At 38.3% G+C, this 23,211-nt stretch overlaps 1 protein-coding gene across 1 annotated transcript in view; it reads left to right on the top strand.

Annotated features, from left to right (window-relative positions):
• LOC102052852 (neuronal PAS domain-containing protein 3) overlaps positions 1-23,211 on the top strand; it is a 613,283-nt gene that overhangs the window by 569,428 nt on the left and 20,644 nt on the right. The window contains exons 7-8 of the mRNA XM_055717189.1: positions 10,854-11,047; positions 17,576-17,682. Coding sequence (XP_055573164.1) covers positions 10,854-11,047; positions 17,576-17,682 — 301 coding nt within the window. The remainder of the gene's footprint in view (positions 1-10,853; positions 11,048-17,575; positions 17,683-23,211) is intronic.

Consider the following 23,211-nt stretch of genomic DNA (forward strand, 5'->3'; position numbering starts at 1 on the left):
CACCTGGGAAAAACAATCCTGGCTGTTTATATTCAATGAAGACCTCTGAACCAGCTGTTGCTGCTCAGAGGAGGTACCTTGGAGTTGTAATGGGAGGTTTATGAAAGGAACAGCTTAGTGCTCAGTAGTGGTCAGAAGGCAAACAGTGCTAAGAAATTGTTAGGAAACAGATTAAAAATTAAACAGAATATGTCATTATACCACTGTATAAATCAATGTTTTTCCTTTATCTTGAATACTCGTGCACCTGTTATCCAACCTCATCTCAGACTGAGGATCGTTGACGAGTGACAACATTGATCAGTGTTGTGGAACAGCTAAAATATACCTAGGAGATTCAACTTGGAAAAAAAATTACTGTGAAGGCATAAGATTGAAAACCTTAGTGTATAAAGAAGGTCAATGGGGTATAATTTTCTGCTGTCTTTCAATATGCAGGGTGGGAAACAAAATTAAAGTAGTAAATGGCAAATTCAGAACAAGCAAAAGGAGGCACTTACCGATTCCAGGGTTCAATAGTGAAACTCATTGCCACAGAGCACTATGAATGCCAAAAGCTTTCCAAATAACATCTCTGTGCCTCAGGAGGTGCTGGGAGAATACACAAGGGAAATGCCGTTAGGTGCTTGCCTAGTCTGACACTCTCCCTTCATGGGCCTGAGTGACACATTGAGGATGCTGATCTAGACAGGCCTTTGGTTTGACCTGCTACAGCTGCTCTTAAGGACACTCCATTGCTCCTTTGGAAGGGCAGTCATGGTGTGCCCTAGGCTTCTTCTACAGCCAGAATCTCTGTAAAGCCACTTTTGGGCTTGGGGCTTGTAGTCTGAACAACAGTTACTTTGTCAGGACCACGTGAGACCTGTTTAAAACTGCTCAAAAATAGCACTGAGATAACTAATGAGACTAGATATTGGCAGACGTACCAGAAGACTCTTGCCTCCCATCCTATGATCATTCCTTTTCGCCATCTGGATGTGGAGGCATTACTAGCCACCTGCAGCAGCTTTTCTGAAATTTCCAGTTACATTTTTCATAAAATCAGCTCACATACTTTGCTGTGTTTTCTCCTTCCAAACTGAAAATTTTTAGTTTAGATATCATTTAAGTGTCATTGATGGGAAGAAGATGAAAGCATATGAATAATGATGGGAAATTAATCTTTTTTGCCCATCTCCACCTTTGCTTTTGTCACAGGTGTGGAGTTCTGCAGGAAAGTTCACACATTCTGTTGTCCAGGATCTTTCAGTACAATTTGTGTGTGTGTGTGCACGGCCAGCAGAAATTGGACCATGTTGGGGGAAACCATGAAAGCATTAAAATAAACAAAATGGTTGCTTTTCTGTGTAAAAGCCTGTACCAGACACCATTAGCACAAGCAGAGGAACCTTGGTATCAATGACACTTTAAAAGTAGTTCTCGGCCTTTTTCATAGCATGTCCCTGCTTTAGTATGATAAAACCTCAGCTCTTTCTACCCATTTGGCCACAAAACAAGGAAAAGTGAATATGAATTTTCTTGACTACCATCAGAATGAATTCTGGGGTTGCAACCCCAGGTGAAGAGCTTGAGTAGAACATAAACATTACTGTCTTAATCAAGGCTAACTTGGGGAATCCATTTCTGTCTTTACAGACAACAGCATTTGCTATGTTTTTCTCTCTGTGTAGAAAATGCATTAATGTCAGATATTTTGTTTTATCTAGTTCTTGCTCACTGTGCAGAGAATCACCTAAGGTAATTGATGACTGCTAAGAACTACATCAAATAAAACAGTAGGGGGAAAAAATCCCTCCCCCCCAAAACCTTTATTAAAACCCCTTATTTCTCCTTCCAAAGATAGAAATAAAGACACTACTTCTGAAGAATACTTATTATTGGTTGTCTTTAGTGCAACAAGATTTGGTTGCCCTTACATACAGGATTCAGGCAAACTTTTTTTAAAAATCTTTTCCTTGCTGTTGCAGAATGAAGTAGCCAGCTTCCACCTCCACCCAATATTCTGATAAAACTACATTTGAACTGATGCAACAGAAGTCCTTTTTCAGTTTTAATTTTTACTACCGGAGGGAGCACTGGAATTCTGGAATAGTGAGCTCCAAGAGAGTTTTCTCATGGGCAAGGATGACAATTCCTCTACTAGAACCCTGCACATTTCAATAGCTAAATGCTTTCAACTTTCTTTAAATAGTATTAAGGAAAAAATATCCTCAAGGCATTATTTTTAAAGGGGACTTCAAACATTCCATGAGGGGAAAAAAAGGCAACACATTTGAACACCAAGGGATTTGCAGTAGAAAATCTGTTAAAGTGGAGCTATCTTTTGAGTTTCAGGGTTAAATGAGTATTGGCCGTAAATCAGGGATGCAGACTACCAAAAATTCTGAGGCATTCCGGATTCCTAGCTTAGACCAGAAGTAGCCAGATTCTATAAGAGATCATTTAGAAATAAGTTAGTTACATTAGCTAGATTTTAAATTAACTATGTTTCATTTATTCCTCCAAATTCAACATACAAAATCCATTATAACATTTGCTAGAAGTATAAGAAAATCCCAGGTTCTTAATCTTTTTTACTATATAGACTTAATTCTGCAATAACTCAATATTAGATATTTTAGAGTTTATATATTAAAGCAGCTGTGAAGCAAGCAGATATGCAAGGGTAAATCTGCTCATCTTGAATCCTTCTGCAAATGGTCTGCTCTGGAGGTCATATCAAAGAGATTCTTTTTCCAGCTTAAACCTGTCTCTTCTAAATAGATCTCAACCTGATCTCATTTAATGCATTGATGTCTGGTTTCTTAGTCATTATATTTGCTGTATTACATATCAGAAGGACTCTTGAGAAATTCCCCCGAATTGATAATTCTAATTTCTTATGTATAGCTACTCTATATTCACTCTGAGGACAGCTGTATTGTATGCTAAACCACGAATTGTAAAAATTGATCCCTTTGTATGTAGGTTTGTATTAAACTGAGATACTTTATTTTTTCCTGTTTGTTGCCACACATGGGTTCCTGGTGTCAGTTTGTATTTGACTGTTTGAGCATATTAAAGTTTTGCTAGTGCTTATGATGTTCTTGCCAAGAGCGCTCTTGCAGCAATCTGCACTAGAACAGTCTTTGTGCCAATTACTTCAAAAAGAATTCTGTTATAAACCCAATTTTTATGGCTACTTTTTCAGGTTGCAGTGTGGTGATTTCATTTAGTTTCTTCTTTTTCCATTTTTTTAATGTTGATCTTCTTCAAATGCTTGTAAGTTTTGGATTATAAAAAAATAATGTGGTGTTGATAGATTGAGTTGTTAATAAGACATCTTAAAAAGGAAAGGGGTTCAAAAGTATTAAAATAAAACCTGGCATGTTGAATTACTAACACTGCATATATTTAAAGGCTACTATTTAATAGTAGAATGTTTGGAGCTGCTCTTGTAGGGGCTGGTTATGAAAATAGAAACCTTTGCAGTTGCATAAAGCAAAATAAATGAAAAATTATAATATATAATAACTGAACACAATATTTCTTGAGCTTATATTACTAGGCTGATTTCAGAGATGTCAGGTCTACAGCGTCTTTTGTTTAGAGAAAACCAGCTTGCTAATCCATGGCAATTAATAAAAAATCACAACACAGAAAAGGAAAGCATGATAATATATTTTACAATACAGATATGGCTTTGAATTTTGATTATGCAACACTTACTACTGCAATGAATGCCAGTGCAGAACTGGACCTCAAAATTCTGACGTGGAAGCCATCATGGTGATAAAGATATATATGTGTCCATATACAGTGCAGGACACTATGTTATGCCATACTAAACAATAACTGCTAATCTGTTACCCCAAATAATAACATGGGAATGCTGTTTTTTAACAGAATGAAAAATCAGCCACAAGTTGAGAGTCTAATAACGTTAATCTAAAGGATCTAAAAATGTTGATAGCAAATATATTTTTGTTAATTATTCTTGAGCAATCTCTGGTCTGCTGTTCATTCCCAGCCTATTATGATTTGATAACTCTTTAAAAACAAACTATTGTACAATCTTGACAATGTTTTTTGGTTTAAATGGCAGCTTTAGGAATTGTTTATCATACAACAGTCTTCCTTTACTCCCATATAGAAGTTGTAGTATGTTCTTTAGAAAGCCTTAACCTAGCCAAGTCCAAATCAGGGAGCTGCATATGATAGATATAACGTGCTTAATATCAGGTTCTTGTTTTGTCTTCAGCCTTTTGGAGAGTTAGAAAGCTGTCCCCATTTCTTTCCCTTTAGTTTATTATCTAGTGAGAGGCAAGTGGGAGATAAGAGGTTGTGCGCCCTGAGGTTGAGGCAAGCAGCTTTTTGCGTGAATGCTCAAAACGCTAACTTTTACACAGAAGAGTAGCTGTTCCCTGTGGTGTACTTGAATGAAAGTGACTGTGGCTATTGTGCTTGCTGCTGGTCTCAACATTCCTTGTATGCAATAAATAATACTCTAGTCAGGTCATTTTAGGGATTGAGCAAGAGCTATGAACTGAGCCTGCCAAGCCAGGGTGTTTCTCATGTGATGCTTGTCTTTAAGCACCCAATGAGTTTGAGGTCTCATAAGCATACTTTTTTTAAACCCCTTAGGATTAGCCTAAATTCTTCCTCTGACTGTTTTAAGCAGCAAAATGGCTTTTGAATCTTATTATTTGGAGAGAGTGATATCAGAGGAAAGATGGAAAAAGCCTAGAGTGTCTCCAAAAACTAGTATTGACTTTTTAGCAATAAAATATGTCCTGAAACCAAATAATGCTGTTTAAATGTAAATACCATTTCCATTTTCAGACTGTCTTTTGCAGGTGTATTTGAGGGGATTTGAAATGTACTTGTAGATGGAAAAGAGGCTATTGACCTTGAAACTATGTATGTGTTAGGAATAATGTTGGCCTTCCTTGAAATCAAACTCATATTCTTTGAATGGGTACTCAAGACCACAACTCTTAACAGTGTTTCAGGTAGCATTCAGTGCAAAACTGAATTAAGACGGACTACATTTTACTTACAAAGCTATTTCTCAGGGGTCATAGGTTACTGCCTAGTCTCTTTTTTTTTTTATCCACCATGGTTCAGAATAGTTCACTGACAGCTGCACTAACAGCTATTTTCCTTTGTTCTGGTGCAGACTTGATATAATAGGACAAGGTATGTTTGTAGAAGCAATGTCTTTTACTAGACGAGCTACTGTAGTCAGAAAAAACAAACATTTTTCAACATGCAAGCCCTTTTTCAGCATCTAAAATCAAAGCAACAAATTTCTGAATCAAATCAGAGTTGAGAATAGTTACTTCTCAGTAATTAGTTTGAGTAGTAAGTAGATACATTATTCTGTTATGCTGTCCAAGAGAAAAGGTAGATGATACTTATGAAGCTGGAGATGAGCAATGTTAACAAGGGACAAGATTATATTATGGTTATTTTGTAGATGAAAAGAAATCGTAAATCTAACATTATGTAGCAAGAACATACCTCCACAAACTTTACCTTTCACAGCTTCTTTATCTGAGGGGTGATTGATCAGGTTTCCAGACATGCAGGAATCCCCAAAGAGTGGCCACTGAGAATGTGCAAACTACTTTACATGGCTCATGCTGCAAGTCCAATGTGTCTTCTCTGTGTGAAGCTAACTGTACACATGATGAAGAATTGATCTGTGTGTGTACAGCAAGTTGGATTCATGCGGGACACATCAAACGTGCTGCATATGTGGGATGATCCAACTTATTGCAGCTGTAGCAGCTCAGTCCTTTTCAACACCAAAATGTCATGCTCTGTGGGACCTCCTGTTAGGAATACAGCAGTGTTTATAGAAATGCAGTAAGTCTGAGAATGGGATATGTGAGTATTACTGGAACTGCAAACATAAAGGCCTTACTGGACCTCTCTGATCCCAGCTGTTGCTGCATGGTAAATACAGGCAAGTGATGTGTTTTCCCAAAGCTTTCCCAAAGATGGGGAGAGTAGGCTTTGGTCACAATGAGGATGGGGCTGTGGAACCCCAGAAATAAATGGCTTCTGACCATGAGAAAACGTAAACAAATACAAATGTTGTAGTAACTACAGTGGGGTACAGGGAGGAAAGAAGAGAACTGTGATAAATAAATAAACCTGCACTGAAGTTTAGGCTGATGGGCATGGATATATTTTGATGTCAGAAAAGGAAAACATTTAAAATACCACTGTGTGAATTTCAGATGTGACTGGACTCTGTTTCTTTGAGAAGTCCAGAGAAAAGCCTGTTTCCAAATGTTCAGTCTTAGCTTAGAAATTACCTGAAACCATACAGGAACCCTTTACCTTGTGGAGTGTTAAAACATTTGTCTCACTAGTGTTACCAGCAGGTTTTGAGGTGTCTGTCCATGCATCTGTGAGTGAAGAGGAACACAGCATTTCAAAAGAAAAATGTAAGAACATGGCTATAGTTTGTAAAATATTTCTTCAGCCGATTTTAGCAGTTCAAATTAATTGTGTTTTAAAGATTTAGGTGTTGATTTTGGAAGTATAAGATAACATCTTTGGGAGACCAAAACTTACATACATGCATATATATATATATATATATGCATATATATATATATATATGTATCTTTGTGAATCACATTTGCTTCTGTATAAATCCATGTATGAGTTGTTTGTAAGACAGCTAAATAAATATCTAGGCACATAAACTAAATTAGGATGTTTTCATATGTGACAGTCTTCTCAAAATTTGGGTCTAAGCAATAATTTTAAGGCTTCAAATTTAATATCTCATTAAGAGAAATGAGGTGGAGGGAGCGCTTCTGCCAGTGCTGCAGTTTCAGTTCCATAATAAATTGGCATACTGATTTACACAGAGAACAAAAGAAATAGTTTAGAAATTTCTTTCTAATGGAAGTTTAAGTTTTGAAGAACACAGAGACATCTGAAAGGTGAAATTCACAGATTTTTCATGCTTGCAGGTTTTTATAGCCTCTGGTAATGCATGTCCTTACTCTGACATCACATGTATGTGAAAAAATGGATGTAATATTTAAAGATGTCTTTTGACAAAGAAAATATTTCCATCTCCAGAGGTGAGATTTAGCTTTAAAGGATGATGAGCAGGTTCCAGATGTGTTTTTCAATTGCTGGGCTTTCCTTTCCATAACTATTGACAGAGGGAAGGTTTTATCAAGGTCTTTGTGATGTGCTTGTTTATAATGAGTAGACATCAGTAGAGCACATCTAAGCGCTTACCGCTAACAGATGACTAAAGAGAGCATATGGCAGGGAAAAGAAATATATATTTGCCCAAGCAATGTGGCTTGTTAACACTCCCACACTCATAAACTGTGTTTACATGTACTTAAAATATTTTGCAAATCCCTTTTCTAATCAGCTAAAAATAAAAGCCAAATAATGATTTTTTTTTCTCCAATGCCAGGCAAAGTTGATTTAGAATTTTTTTAACAAAGCAATTAAACAGTACAGAAGATTTTAATAGTATTTGCTTTGCTTCAGCATGACACCTTTACATATGTCTTATTTTCATTTAACAGTGTTAAAAGATTTATTGTTACAGAATGCTTTTTGGTTCATCCATCTGTTTATGCAAGTATAACTATTATATAGATAGGTTACACCACAAGCAATAACATGAGTCAGAATGACCTATGTCAAATCCTGGTCTAGATCAGGCCACAAGGTTTATTTTGACCATAAGATTTCCCTCTGCTTCTATAGGATTAAATCATCATGCAAGTTATAACACCTGCCAATAAACAGTTTGTAAGCAATAAAGTCTCCATACTGTTAACTAAGTCCAGCTCCCATTCAGGTAAAAAAGGAGTCTTACTACTAATCTTATTTAGGAGGTAGATGGAGAAATGCTGGGGAAATCTGTACAGCTCTTGATATAAAAAGTTTCAGACAATCCCTGTGATTAGGCGTGTAGCATTCACCCACCTTTTTTATAACCGGCAGAACACAGTATCACTGTCTTCTCTTGCTGTGACATCTAAATGTGCAAGTCTATTCATATAGTGTTATTAGAAAGAAGACAATTACACTTTAAAGATGGATATGGACTGTGGCATACTTTTCAGAAGAAAGCATTTATAAAGAAAACTGCACAGAAGAGCTGCATTTACTTTTGATTTTCAGAATATTCCTAGCAAATTTTTGGTAGATATTTACCTCTGCATCCAAGTATTGTCCTTCATAAAACAATTTATTCTTGCAATTTAGCTTCATTAAAGTCATAATACTGCTTTAGGTTATGATAGACTAGTGCTGTGGGATTGAATTATAAAGAGATTAATTTTAGCTACCAGAGATAATTGACCCTATAATTCCTATCACCCCTAATCCCAGTTCAAATGAACCAGTGTTAGAAGTGGCAATATTCACAATGTAGACAAGGTCATGACAGCTAGAATTGTTTTTTACTACCAATTAGATTTCCCACTTGGTGTGTTTGACTAATGTTGTCACAGAAAGGGATTTCAGGCATGGAAATACTGTTTCTTTAGAGGCACACAGGCGCTGGAACTGATGAACAGTTTGCTGTACATTTCCCAGTGTACAGAATCAGAATGCAATTGAGTGCTGACCCCTAAAATTTGAATTCACATGGGGATTTAGAACATGTTTTGATCCATGATAGAGCTAGGAACAAGCTAGATAATTTGAATCTGGAAGAAAACTCTCTTGAAATTCAACAATGTTAATATATGGTGGGTCTGGCAGGTTTGGAATGGTCTATTGGGGTAATACAGCATCCGAGGTGTATTTCAGATGAGGAACCAGAAAAAAACGATGTGCTGACTGAATAGAGAGTTGTTCAAAAACAAATCATGTTGATATTTAGCTGCAAATGACACGGAGGTTTCAAAAAAATACAATGAAGAGATAAATGGATTTTAAGTATGATATATCTTAAAAATTTCCTCAAGTGACAGTGCCAACTTCAAACATATTAGCATAAGGACTCTTATGAAAAAACAACAGAAAAACAATACTTTTGCATAGCACGTTCAGTATAAGATTATTTTTCACATTATTACTAGTTATCTATCAGCATTTTTCCAAGCATTTACAGATTTGAATTTTTGCAGTAAGCTGAAACTGCATGATAAAAAGAGACAGATAATGATAAAAAGCAGATGTATATGCAAGCCTAGCTAGAAGGAGCAAAATATACTATTACTGCCCCTCCTGTGAAGTTAATCCTATTTCTTTTAGCTATTTCTTCATTAGTTAATGAGGTCTTGAGAAAAAAAAATAAAGTATGTTTGAAATGGTGTTTTTGCATCCTTGCCTTTAGGAACTTTTTCAAATATTCATAGAATAGTTTGCCCTTGGAAGGTGCATTAAGTGTGAGTTTAGGCAATAATCACTTCAAATGTGGGTGGTCAGAAACCTTCAGCTGAAATGGACAAACACAGCAGCTAATCACTTTCCTCATTCAGATTCACTGGCTAGAGTCAAAATGTAAAATAGCAGAGAAAGGAGAGATTTTAATAATTAGGTTAAAAAAAGAAGCAAACTTCAAGATTTAGATCACAGATCTGCTAGCATGAATTAGATCTGAATTTGGATGCACTGTGATTTGAAGTCTTATTAACGAAAGATTCTCTTCTCTCTTGCTTTCTGTTAACAATCAATCTCAGATCAGAAGCACAGTTTGGCTGCTGTCTTTGTGAGATGAGTATCAGTGGACCTGTAACTACATCCCATCTCTGTCACCTTCTCCAGTGCACCTGGTACCGAGCAACATCTCTGTTGACCTCTAGGTAGTGAGTCTGGGATCACAGTGAAGGGGGCCCCCATCTCCTCTGAGCCTCCCTTTCATGTTGGTGTTGTAACAAACACGCTCCGAGGGTGAAAATCTGGGAAAGCCTGCAATTCCCAGTTCTTATGGCTCTCTTATCCATGAGTACAGGAACTGCATTTTCCATTTTCAGTTGATATCTGGCATCAGTGATGTATGTGTATTCTTTTACTGAAAAAAACCAACCCCTTTATTTATCCACAGAACTCCTGAAGGAGTGAAACTGGAAGCAGTGGATTGTTCTTTTTCCAGAGTTTTAACTTACTCCATTTCAGGCAGTATTCTTAGAATTGCACTCTCCAGGGGTACAACTGGATCTCCTGGGCATCTTCTGGCATTATCTTGTGAATAGGGAAAGATCTGCCCCCAGAGATCTCTACACATACATGGTGTACTAGGCAAAAGCATTGCATGTCTACCAGCTCTTAAGAAGCTTGCTTTGGATGCAAGAAGACCATCCTGCAGCTGGGCTCATTGATCACTTCTAGGCTGTTGCTTCTGGAATTGCCAACCACAAAGAAGTAATCTAAAGCTCTGAGCGGTGTCTCCATGGTGGAGGTGACTAGCAATTCAATTAAATTCGTTCTGGAAAACTTTTTAAACTGCTGATCTTTTTGTCTCCAAATGTTATCAAATTAATATTTCATTAATTTCTACCTTCGTTATTTCAGTTTTATCCCACTTTCTTTTCTATTGAATTTCTAGTTTGTTTTCTTTTTCTTCTTTCTTTCTTTCTGTTACAACCACCAAAAAAAAATCAAAACCTCAGGAGTTCTGAGGTTTTTGTTTGATGAATGTGAACCATTTGCCTGTTATGTTCTTTCTTCTTTTTTGCCATGAGGACATATAGGACATGTTGATAGCCAATATTAATAAGCTTAACACTAATACTGGCAGTTACTTAGTACAATTTTTGGTTGTTTTAAGTGGTTTGTAAGGAAATAGTAATGCTATCCTTTACAAGAAACTGATGTCATAGTTGCATCCAGAATTCACTGGGGTTTCTTTTATTGTTTTTATTTTTCAGGTGATTCATATAACAGGCCGGTTACGTCTGAGAGTGTCACTGTCCCACGGACGGACAGTACCAAGCCAAATCATGGGACTTGTTGTCGTTGCTCATGCTTTGCCACCTCCTACAATTAATGAAGTCAGGATTGACTGCCACATGTTTGTCACTCGTGTGAATATGGACCTCAATATCATTTACTGTGAAAATAGGTACAGCTTTTAGCTCCTTTTTTTCTTTGTTTTAGCTGTATGTATTCTTTGTTCCGTGGGCTTGGCAAAAACTTTTGACATTTGTGACTCCTGCAACGTCATCCTGGTGTTGTATGAGAGCATAGACGTCACTGTCATCATCATCATCACCTTCATTTCCATTACATTCTCAGAGAATAAAGGTAAATTAAAAACTGTAATTTGCAGGACATCTTGCTGGGATAGGGGAGGATGGACCAGGAAAGACTCCGCTAAGCTTTCCCTGCTTGCAATATCTCATTGTCCCTCTCAGAGGCAAGATGTGGGACTAGACAGACGCTGGTCTGACCTGTATGGCTGTCCTTATGCTCCCTAGTCCTCCCCTCCACAAGTTTTTCTGTCTGAAGTTTTAAAGTTTTCCATTTTTAACTAATTTGCAGATTACAGCACATCGTGCTCAGTGTTTAATGGAACAGAAGCACAGATGGCCTAGATAGTAAGCTAGAGAGGTGGGATCTGTTGCAGTAAGAGGTGGGAAAACTGTAGAATAAAATTGGTTAAGGGCATACTGGGAAAGACAGCAGTGAAATGGGAACAGGTGATGAGGAGTTGGTTGAGGGGGGGGCTGTGTTCCATGTGATAGCGACAAGTGATCTAGGAAGGTGGAAGATAGGGTTTAAATTCAGCTGTCTGCTCCCTGGGGGCTGGGTGTCCCTGGCATCAGGAGCTGCCCACCCACGAGGGTCTGTCAAGGCAAGGCCTGGCAGCCAGGGCCCGTCCCAGCGCCCCAGCCCGGAGCAGGGCAGCGAGGGGCACGAGGGCAGCCCCAGCCCCCGGCACTGGGCACAGCCGTGGGGACGGGCCTGGCTCGGCAGGGCCTATGGCGGGGCAGGGCTGTGGGGAGCTGGACACGGGCCCTGCTGTGGCACCAGCACTGCTGGGGCAGGGGCTGATGGCCCCGGGGGCTGACATGGGGTCCTGGGCCATGGGCAGGGTGCAGAAAGACCCAGGGGGGCTGATCAAGACCATTAAGGCTTATTGGTGTCCTCAGAGCCGTGAAAAATACACATAAAATTAAGGAACAGGTATTTAGAGCAGAGTGAAGATCTAAGGAAGATATAAGTAACAAAGAAGTTTGGGTCCATTGACAGAAGTCTGAGGTATGTGCGAAAGTTTGGAAAGGAAGTGAGAAGGCAATGCAGCCAAAACCAAATTTTGTCAAGGGGACATATCATCAAAAAGTGGAACAAACAAGATGAATAATGCAAGCTTTTCATGTGACAGCAGCTGTAGCATATTGGAAGTTAAGAGCGGAGGCTCTGATATGAGCAATCATGATTTCTCAGTCATAATAGAATACCTATGATCAGGATAACACAACAATATAAACTTTTATACAAAGAGATAAATGCTTTGTTGAATCAGAGCCTTAAATATTTTTAAATAATCTTGGATTTCAGTTATAAGGTTATCTTCGCTGTCATGTTGCTGAACTGCCACAATAGTATTATTAATAATATTACTTGGCTATTAGAGAGAACACTTCATCTAAACTTCCAAAGCAGTATCTAAAAGAGAATATATTATTCTCATTTTTAGGCCTGGAAAAACTGCTCTGTAGAAAGTGGCTTGAGCAAGGTCGCAGAGAAAGCCAGTAACAGTATTAAAGTTTGGGCTGAGCTTTTGGCGGTGACGCTACCCATTAAGCGTCTAGATTCTGCACCATCAGGCAGCTGGTGAAAGAGCTCTGGGGATTAGCAGAAGGATCTAGAAGAAACCGTTTGCCTTAGTCTTTGACTTGACTCTGACCTACCTAGGTAGCAATGGAAGTCTGCTGCCACTGTAGGGCTTTTCAATGGCCGCTGTGAAATGAGTTGCTGGTATCTGTCCAGTTCTTAATGAACAAATTTCCTTTTAACCAAATCACCTGCACTTACTGTCACCTTTGTTGGCAACCTCAATCAAAAAGACAGGAGTCAAACGGATGTGAAAAATATACTCCATCAGGTCAAGTATGATATGAATTTGTGGGCCATGCTACGAAGACATATACTTTCTCTGCCACCAGTTTGGCATTTTTATGAGCCCTAAGTTGTATATGTTTTTTTTTTAATTAAACATTTTTCTCACACCTTCCCTTTACATTCACGTAGCAATAAAACCTTCAAATGCCTGAGAAAGGCATCAATGAAAAATGTAAAATCCATCAGATGTGGAGTGCTGATTGGTAACCACATAGAAAGAGCTGATAACACATGGTAAACTATGGTAAACCAGCTGACTTACACAAAGTGTTGAGCTTACTAATGGTTTTCATTCATGAAGGTAAAGGCAACGTTATAAAGCAACTTTTCCTTGTTTGTGATGTATTTTCTCTCATATGCTAGGGTAGAATGCATATGATGGTACTTGAATTTATGGTGCAATAGTTCCATTTTTAGCCCCTGTTTCAGTGTTAAAAATAGTTTATAAAAGGAATTTCAAATAGTAGAAACACTTCTGCTGGGCTGGGAGGTGAATGTTAGCTCACTGAGGCAGCAGGATTTTCACTGATAGAAATTGTAGTAAGATTGACAGGACTTGGATTTCATAGCAGGTACAAAATAGAATATGACTGTAAAAGCTGGAAGAATGGAGAGGACAGAAGAAGGGAAGGAATTAACTGAATAGCTGATTGGAGCTGTCAGATTAATTATCTGGGCATTTGCCAAGGCCATTCTACGAGTCAGGGAAGTTGCAATCTCTCTTCTGGGACTATAGAAAAGGAGATAAGTATCCCATCCTGAATATATGGGCTTGACTCCTGGCACTTGCGGGCAGACGGGAAATTCTTTGTGGTGCCACAGTAAAGCAAGCACAACATTGATGAAACCAGAGAAAAATGGATCCACGCTGAGGAAGCTGTAAGCACTATTTATGGAGCAATGGGGAGTTACTGGCAGCTGCGGGGAGTATGGAGCAGAAGCCATGCTACTTAACTGAAATGAATGCTCACAGTGGACCATTGGATCAGCAGGGGTGAGATCAATAGTACTCCTAGTTTTCCAAGTCGTTGCCTGCTTGCAACAGCAGGGAGCAGGAGTGACATTACTCAAGTCTTTGGGCGCATCTTGTTACTTTCCTCTGAATGAAGAGATCTGCAGAATCCTGGGCTCGGTGCACAAACTAGTCAACAGTTAGCTTCCCTTTGACACAAGATCCGTTAGCTACAACACCGGCTATTTCTAACAATATTTCATTCAGAGAATGTTAAATGGGGATGTAAAATTTTGTTGCCTAAATTGTGGTTTGTTAATCCATGTCTGTTTTCTAAATGTGGGGTTCATGTCATCTGAGCTTCACCATCTAGGCAAAAATATTCTAATCCTTTATTAGTCAATGGAGTGGCAAAAGCACCTGCAGAGGACAAATCATCTTAGACAGTGATAAATAACTAAAAGCAAAATAAAGAGACTTCTGCTAGAGTACAGCATCATTCTGTGTATTTTCAGTGTCAACTGTTAGTGATTGGAGACCATCTGGAGAGAGCCCATAGCTCAGTTTAATGTGGACTGCCATAGCCATATCTGCTAATATATGCCTAAAAGGAAATAACCCGGTGAATATGGTGGTTTCCAAATGGAAGAGGGTTGGCCTGTTGGCCATGACCGTGGCTGCCAATAGTTTCTTCAGACATGTAGAAACAGTCTTGTGTAGAGAGCCTCAGGCCTAAAAATGTGTGCACAATTTGGTCCTAACTCAGCGAAGCACTGTACCGTATACCAACCTCTAAATTTCAGTCATGTTAGCAGTCCTGTAAGTCAGTGGAACCACAGATCTGCTCAAACATAAGCATGTGCTTTTTTTTTACAGTTTTACAGAACTGAGTTCTAACCCATCAACCTGTTGCTTTATTTTGTCGAAGGGCTCAGAGGCCACAAGATCTGTCTCCTAACTAGTGCTCTAAGATACACTATAACATTTCTTTCTTTTCTCCATGCAAATTATTTATTTTCCATCTTTGGTACCATTGATAGAAGCATGAGTGTCCTTATTTGATATAATTTCTTTTGCTTCTGGTTTTGGTGTCATTGCTTGCTAGTGATCATCACTTACATCTGCATATTCTTTCTGTTTCTTCTTCCACTTTTGTCATAAAAAAAAAAAAAAAGAAAAAATCCTGTGTCCTTCACTGTGTCCTTCATATGTCTGTTTGAAACAGCTTTTTCTTAATATTATAGAATCATAGAATTATTTAGGTTGGAAAAGATATTTAAGATCAAATCCAACCATAAACCTAATACTGCCAAGATCACCACTAAACCACATGCTTAAGTGCCACATCTACAGGTTTTATAAGTACCTCCAGGGATGGTGACTCAACCACTTCCCTGGGCAGCCTGTTCCAATGCTTGACAAACCTTTCAGTGAAGAACTTTTTCCTAATATCCAATCTAAACCTCCCCTGGCACAACCTTAAAATCAAGAGACTGTGAATCTGCTTCCACAGTTGCTTTACTGTGTTCATTTTTATTTGTGAAGACTTTACACAAACATGCTGCTGCAGAGAAACCAAATACAGCTGAGTCCAATGCACCGGAGGATGAAGCAGAATTATCATCTTCCATGTCAACCCTGTGAACTGTAGCACTCGCAGCCTGGGTACATCACAGGGCAGTGGCCTGCGTGGAGATTGCCCCTTTCTGCTAGGCTGGGCAGGGTGGGATTTCTCCCTGATCTTGAAGCAGAGCCACCTCCTAACAGAAAACACATGGTTCTTTGGCCAGAGAAGAGACATCCAAATGTGCCTGTGTGGAGAGTGTAGACATGACAGGGGAAGAGACTTGAGTTCTAGTTCCTGCTCCATTGACTGTTTTTACACTTAGTTTAATATAAAAAGATAATGCACGGTCCAGCGGACAGAAACCTTTCAATCTCAGACTCCCTTCCTTACAGTGAGGTTTCTTATGACTGGGCAGAGATCCCAGGTCCTTTGTTTCCCAGCCCATAATTCGCTGTGCAACCAAAGTGGAAGAACTCAGCAGGAGGGATGAGGAGTCCCATTGCCACCATTCTAGACTTGTCTTTATCCTGGTGATTCTGTCCTCACTGAGAAGGCAGGAGAGGTGCTTTTCAACTGTAGTTTCTGATAAACATTAGATGGCTATCCCCAGACAGGTATCTTACATTTGGTTAAGTGCTATAGCTATTAGGCAGTTGTTTGAAAGTGCACATCCTTCAACATACTGTGTCATGAAAGTGGGAGAAGGCTGCTGTATTTTGTGTTAAATTGATTTGACATTTTTTACTAGCAAATTTGAGTCCACCTGCTTTACCTGTGATGTTTTTCTTGTCTGTTTTGGTTTTTTTTCATTTGGGACAAAACTCCAGTGCTACTTTGGTGCTGTCTGATGCTTTCATTCTCCTTCACTCTTTCTAGTCTAGACTTTCTAGTCTCCCTGCCTCGGACACCCAGGCAGACACAGCTCTGCTAGTGAGTGCCTCAGTGGCTGTGTCTGCCCTCTCTGCCTGCTGGCAACCCCTCAGATCTACACAATTAGGTTTCTGGTTTAGCCTCCCCACTGGCCTCCCTCAGGATCATGCTCCAGTTGTTTCAGCTATCTGGTTATATCAAGATGTTTGGTGTTTCTTACAACTCCCTTAAATGGATAGCAATTATATCTTACAATTGCAAAGTGGGCTTAATCCCAATCATTGCAGCATATTTCAAAGCCTAAATTATTCTTTTTTCCAGAAAACCAGACATACTTTTAAATGCTTGTGTGAGCAAGGCATTTTCCAGCTGTTTTGCTATTTTCTGTACTGCATTTATGGACGTTGACATCTTGGCACTCCACAATAAAAGTTCACACACGCACACAGACACAAGCACACAGACACACAGACAGACGCACATACACAAAGGTCTGCAGAATAGATTTTAAAGTTTCTGTGTGCAATAAACAACAAAGTCCCAGTTGAAAGGGCCCAGAGTGAAAGCTGAGCTCCCAAATGAATTAGACTAAAAAAGATAACACCCTGAGGCATCTGTATGTCTCAGCATTTAAATTATATCCCTTGAAATATCAGTTTGGACTTGGTGCCAAGAAATGGTTGAAGAGCTTTTTCATGAATATACCCAATAGAAGACCAATCTGTTGAAATGCAATGTGTCTCTAATCATTTGGTATAAACATAACATGTTTTTACTTTATTATGTAACCTTGAATCATCTTGGTCTTTTAATGAGGATTTTAGACTGTTGCTAATGCTTTACAATTTCATGGAATTATATTGTCTTGGTGTTATGCTACGGGAAGAATATGCACTAGAATTTAACTTTCCCCTTATTTAAATGGATAAAATGATTTCAAGGTTTTTTTAAAAAATGTTTTATTTCTTTTTTTTATTTTTTTCCCTTTAAAGTTGTCTTGGTTGTACAGATATTCCATTCAAATTACTATAGTGGTGGAAAAACTTTTTAGCAGATTTCACTTTCTGAGTCATTTGACCATTCTTGTATTCTTTTCCTTCTTGAATTATAGGCTGTATTTTTTTTTTCTTTTTTAGGATTAGTGATTACATGGATCTGACCCCTGTAGATATTGTAGGAAAGAGATGTTACCACTTCATTCATGCTGAAGATGTGGAAGGCATCAGACATAGTCACTTAGACTGTAAGTACTTCAATTTTTGTCAAAATAATCTGGTACAACACTTCATTGTTCCTGAACTATTATTTGTATTCCATGACTGGGGTCTTCTGTCTTGTACCTGCTTTTTTTTTTTTTTTGTCATAGGGTTTCATAGAGGGTGACTCAAGCTTTTTGTATGATTTATTTTCAAGTCTTTTTATAGACATATAAGTTTGTTCACATATGTGGAAATAAAAAAATATATTGGTATTACCAGGGTTTCCAGGAGCTGTTCACTTACATGTTCTGTGCATTATTTTACTCCTTAAAAAAGGTATCGCTTAGGTGAGAAAATCCTTCTCTAGCACAGAAAATGAACTCCTCTGTTTTTTATTTCTGAGTCATAACATGGAAGTCAAAAACTGTGGCAAACGTGGAAGTCAAAAACTGTGGCATATTTGGGATTGCACCAGTTTTTTCAATACAGAACTGAGCTACAGCTCTACCAGTGTTTTAAGCACCCCATGTATTAACATCTAGATGGCCCCCATCCCTATAGCATCTAAGCCCCTGTTATTTGTACACAGGTAGTATCTGATCAGGATAAGGATAACAGAACAAAAATGTTACAAAGACAAACCTTACCAGAGAGCATGTGCACATGCCTGTGTATGGGGGGAGGTTCAGCTTGATTCCTTGTAATTAAACTCTTTTTATTCCCCTTATTAAAAGCCATAGGGCCTAATTCTTTTCTTGTTGAGATCTGTTGACTTCAGTGATGACGCTCCTGATTTACCCTGGTACGAAAAGAGACTTAGGCCCATAATCTCTAATTTATCTGTGCCTGCAGTAAAGCTAGATAATTCTTTGGAAGTTTCAGTGACTGACTGCACTTATGATTGACTTGTGTGTTTTTCTTAATGTAAAAGACTATCTGCAAACTGCCTTTTAAATTCAGAGTCCCGGATCTGAATAACTCTACTCCCCTTGTGCTATGTCCTGCGAGCATTTCCTAATAAAAGGGTAGCAGCCCAAGTACAGCCACACTTAATTTGCTTTTACAAAACCATATGACTACAATAGAAGGCAGTATAAATCTTGAGTCTGAAATTACCTTGCTTGATCTGCAAGGGAAGATAGGACAATAACTGCAACTGGAAAGCAGGAGAGCAGGGACAGCTTCCACAATAATATATGGCAGCCAACAACAGTATCAAGCTCTGTAAAGCTTTCAAATAGTCCCTGAAGTTTCTAGAAGGTAAAGTGCATTTGACATAAGAAGGTCAGTTTAACTACATTTCTGTGGATGGGAAAAAAAAATCAACTATCCAAAATGATAAACAAAGTAATTTTGCATCATTTACATTTTGAGCGTTTAATATCCAGGAGAATATGTCAGTTGCTCAGAAATGAAGGAACAAATTCAGAAACTTACATGGTGCTTTTGAAACTGGAAGTCAAAAATGACAAGTTGCACTTCCACTGCACTATCTGACTGAGGAAATAAAAGATATTTATGACTCAGACTTAACATACCACCTGGCAGAGATGAACATCCCATTTGAAAAAGACCTTAATCTTCTGAATGACCACTTCTCTCTGAAATAGAATATGCTTTATGAAACATTCATCTTCAGAAAACTTAGAGACCTATGCAGACAGTGTGAGTGCAGTGTGGTCCAGTGTGTGAGGACTGGACTAGGACTCAGGAGACCCTGGAGACAGGAATGACTTCTAGAAAGTCACTTCACCTTACCGTGTTCCTGCTCTCACTGTATGTCCAGTTTAGCTGATTGGATTGCAAGCTTTATAAAGACAGGGACCTTCTCCCATTAGCAGCTTCCAGCACAGTGGGATTCCATTCCATACATTTTAGTACAGCCCATAGAGCACACGGCTGATTCATGCTTAGCATACTGTCCACCAGAACCCCCGGGTCCTTTTCCACAAAGCCACAACCCACCCAGCCAGTCCCCAGTCTGTACCATTGCAGTCCATCCCAGGTACAGGACTTTGCATTTGTCTTTTCATGTTGTTCAAACTCATGCTCTGGATGAAAGGCCTTCAAGTTCAAATTAAACTTGGGAATAGCTCAGGAAGTATACCTGCCCATTGTAAAGTCCTGCAGAAGCTGAAGTGATTCATATCTTTGCCTAGAGAGATACTCAACTTTTCCAACATTTAGAAAAACCAAGAGAAAGAAATTGCAAAATGCCAAGACACTTCATAGCAACTTGTCCATCCTAGAAAATCAAGTTCAAACCAAACTATAAAGAGAAAATGCTTCTTGTTTAGTTAAAATAAAATTAAAAATAAAATTCAGGAACTTGCAGGCACTGGCTGTGGAAGGTAAAACCAAGCAGAACTGCAGTTCCCCAAAATAAACAATGCAGATTTGCCAGTACAACACAGGAAATAATTTCTTAAGATTACAATTTAAAAAAAAAAAATGCAATTTTTTGAAGAGGAAGTGGAAGTTAGTATAATAGTTAGAAAGCCCTATTTAAAAGTAGAAGCAGGACTTGAGAAAGCAGCAAACTGAAAGGGTTGTTTTTGATGAAGGACTGCAGAATGCAGCTAAAAATCTTGATTGATTTTTACAGGAAAGAAAATAATTTTTAAAGATTAGAACAAGAAAAATCCTAAATTGTAGTGGTAGATCTAAGGGTAAAAAGAAACACAAATAAAACTGCTACTCTGCCTAGTCACTGACAACATATCAGACAAAAATGGGAAAAGTAAGACCAGTACATCCTGCCTTCTCATCCAGGTTATTCAAAGACATCAAAGGGGAAAACAAGCAAAGAAGAAAATGTTGCACAAAATCACACAGAAAAAATCAAGAGGGCTGTTGATGGCTTCAGATCATAGCAGCCCATTAGAAACTTTGAAAAACAGGCCTTGTTAATGCTATCTCAGATAAAAGAAGACAAAAGCAGTTTCAGGAATGTGACCATTACAAGTATAATGGTGAAGAAGGTCTGCAGGACTATAGCAGTGACAACAATCTTTTGTAAGGGAACTGCTGCCCTAACGAAAGGTCAGGTACGGTCAATGGAACAGCTTTCATTGGCTTCAATGGACATGGGGATTATGCCCTAAAAAAGCAAATTTATATGGAGTAAAATTCTGACCCCAGTGAAGAAAATAGCAAAAATTCCATTAGGATCAGATTTCTACTTAGAAATTTATGTTAGTTATAGCTTGATGCCCTTGTGGATTAATAAAACAACATTGATACTCTAACTCTTCATATGCCTGCATTTTTTTGCAACAATAATACATGGTAGTGATCCCACAAATTATTGAAGTGTCAGGTTTTTTCAAACAGAAATAAAATGTTTAGGGATATTGTTTCTATCTTGTTTCATTCAAGCTTTCAAACATCATGCTTTTTCACAAATCTCCCAGCCAATTGTTCGGTGTTACAATTCTACCTTATCAAGCTGTTTCCCATTTTATAATGCTTCATGGTTTCAGAAGTTTGGGAAACTTCTTGTTTGTTCACCTTTGCTGTGTTTATTGAACAAATTGCTGGTAAAATCCAGTCAGATATCATTTATCATAAATCAAGTCTCTCAGAAATTATAGTAAAAATGTTCTCTAGTCTAACAGCCTGTACCCCATCCAGCATCATGGCTCAGCTGCTGGCTTAGCTGACACACGGCACTGGCTAAGATACAACAACCTGAGTTTGAATCCGAGCCCTCAAAATTTTCAGGTCTAGCTGTACATTGGCTCAGATACAGTAGCTAATCCTAGCTCTGTGTAACAGAGCTCTTCATTAGGATATGTGGCATGAAAGAGTTGAAGCTGAATGTTTTACATTTCATAGTAACACATCTAGAACACCCTAGAAAGACCCCTCCTGCCCCCTGTTCTACTTTACCATTTGTAAGAATGAGGAGGTGAACGGATCCTTTTTTTCTACTTAGGTCTGCATAGAAACATTGCAGGGCTGCACTGCATGTCAAGCATAGGACAGTTCTTGCACTTTCACCAAGGCATGAGTCCCTGCATGGGTAGAACTGCCCTTGTTCCAAAGACAAAAAATCATCCCTGGTCTTAAAGCCAGCAGATTAATAAAATTCCTGTTGTGTCAGGTCCTAGCACTGTCCATAATGCTCAGCAATTGACACTCACTGCTCTCTGGAGTACGATGCTATGCATATGTGCTTCTCTTTGGTTGATATTGTTATCACACAAAGGTCTATAAAGTCCCTTTTTGATTTAAGAAGTACATTTCTTGGTAAGAGTGAATGGATGTTGTATGCTGTAGAGGTATACAACTTCCATTTAATCGAAAAAAAATTACGATCTTCATTGAACATCAAGTACTTGATCTTAATGTTCAATGAAGGTCATTAAGAAAGCAGCAAGGAAGGATCAAAGTCAAGACCTCTGAAGGTGACCGTGAATATACTTTTGGACAAATATAGAACATGCCACCATTTGAAAATTAATATATTGGTTGTTACACTGTCACAAGTATATATTGGTATATAATATGTGCCTTTTCATTTTGGAATCCTAATTGAGGTCTAAATTCAGAAACCTGACACTGACAAAAAAAGATACTTGTTGTCCTCAGCTATTGCTTCGAAAATATCATCCTGTTTCTTCAGGATTTGATTTACAGCTATAAGAAATACAATTCCTCAGGAACAGTGAGCCAGGGCAGTTCATTTCCCATAAAGCAAAGGTCTCTGATGAGTATGTTTGGTAGCACTCCCTCTGATCTACTTTATCTGGTTTCCAGTGGTTAGAATAATCCAGTCTTTCTGAAAATAAACTATTCCACATTCACCTTTTTCACGGCTCCCCTATTTTTCAAGGGATATTACCCCCTCAGTCTGCTTTTAAATCAGTTATATATTCATGATTTCTTTTATGTATGTTCAGTAGAAAAATTCTATTGCTGTACAAAATATTGCTTAGTGGTTTAGCCTACCAACTGTAGTTGAACTAACCCTTTTAACTTATGCACATCAGTTATAATTTTTTATTCTCTTAATAACCTCAAACACATGAAAAACAAATAGAATGAGTTGATAATTTCTAACAGTAAAATACACTTCACATATTTTGCTATCATGCTGTGGAATAACTCTGCAATGTCAAGTAGCACACAATTAGTAAAACTGTAGGGGGAAAAAAAGAAGTGTTTTGATCCTGAGGAATTTTTATCCTAATCAGATCGAAATTTCAATGCTCTTGTAGTGCTTAATATCTTCAATCACCAAAAAAATCAAACTGATTCCAATGCCAGGTTTTGCATTCTGGGACTGAAGTAAAATGCTAAAATATACAAATGAATCTCATGTTTGTACAAGTTTATTATCATCACTAAAAAGCAAGATTGATTCTAAATTAGGCTGATAGAATGTCTGGTGTTTAGCTAATTCTTAAACCAAGCCTGCCTGGCATCCTGATGACAGTCTAGTATATCTTGTTTACAAAGTATTGCAGAAGTGTTGGTCTGACCACCTGCACAATCTTCCTTTCTATCCATAATATGGGCCAGCAAAGATTTCTTCATTGGAGACTGGCATTCTTGTGTCCCTTTCGACT

The sequence above is a fragment of the Falco cherrug genome, chromosome 7 (assembly GCF_023634085.1).
Source record: "Falco cherrug isolate bFalChe1 chromosome 7, bFalChe1.pri, whole genome shotgun sequence".
Classification (NCBI taxonomy): domain Eukaryota; kingdom Metazoa; phylum Chordata; class Aves; order Falconiformes; family Falconidae; genus Falco; species Falco cherrug.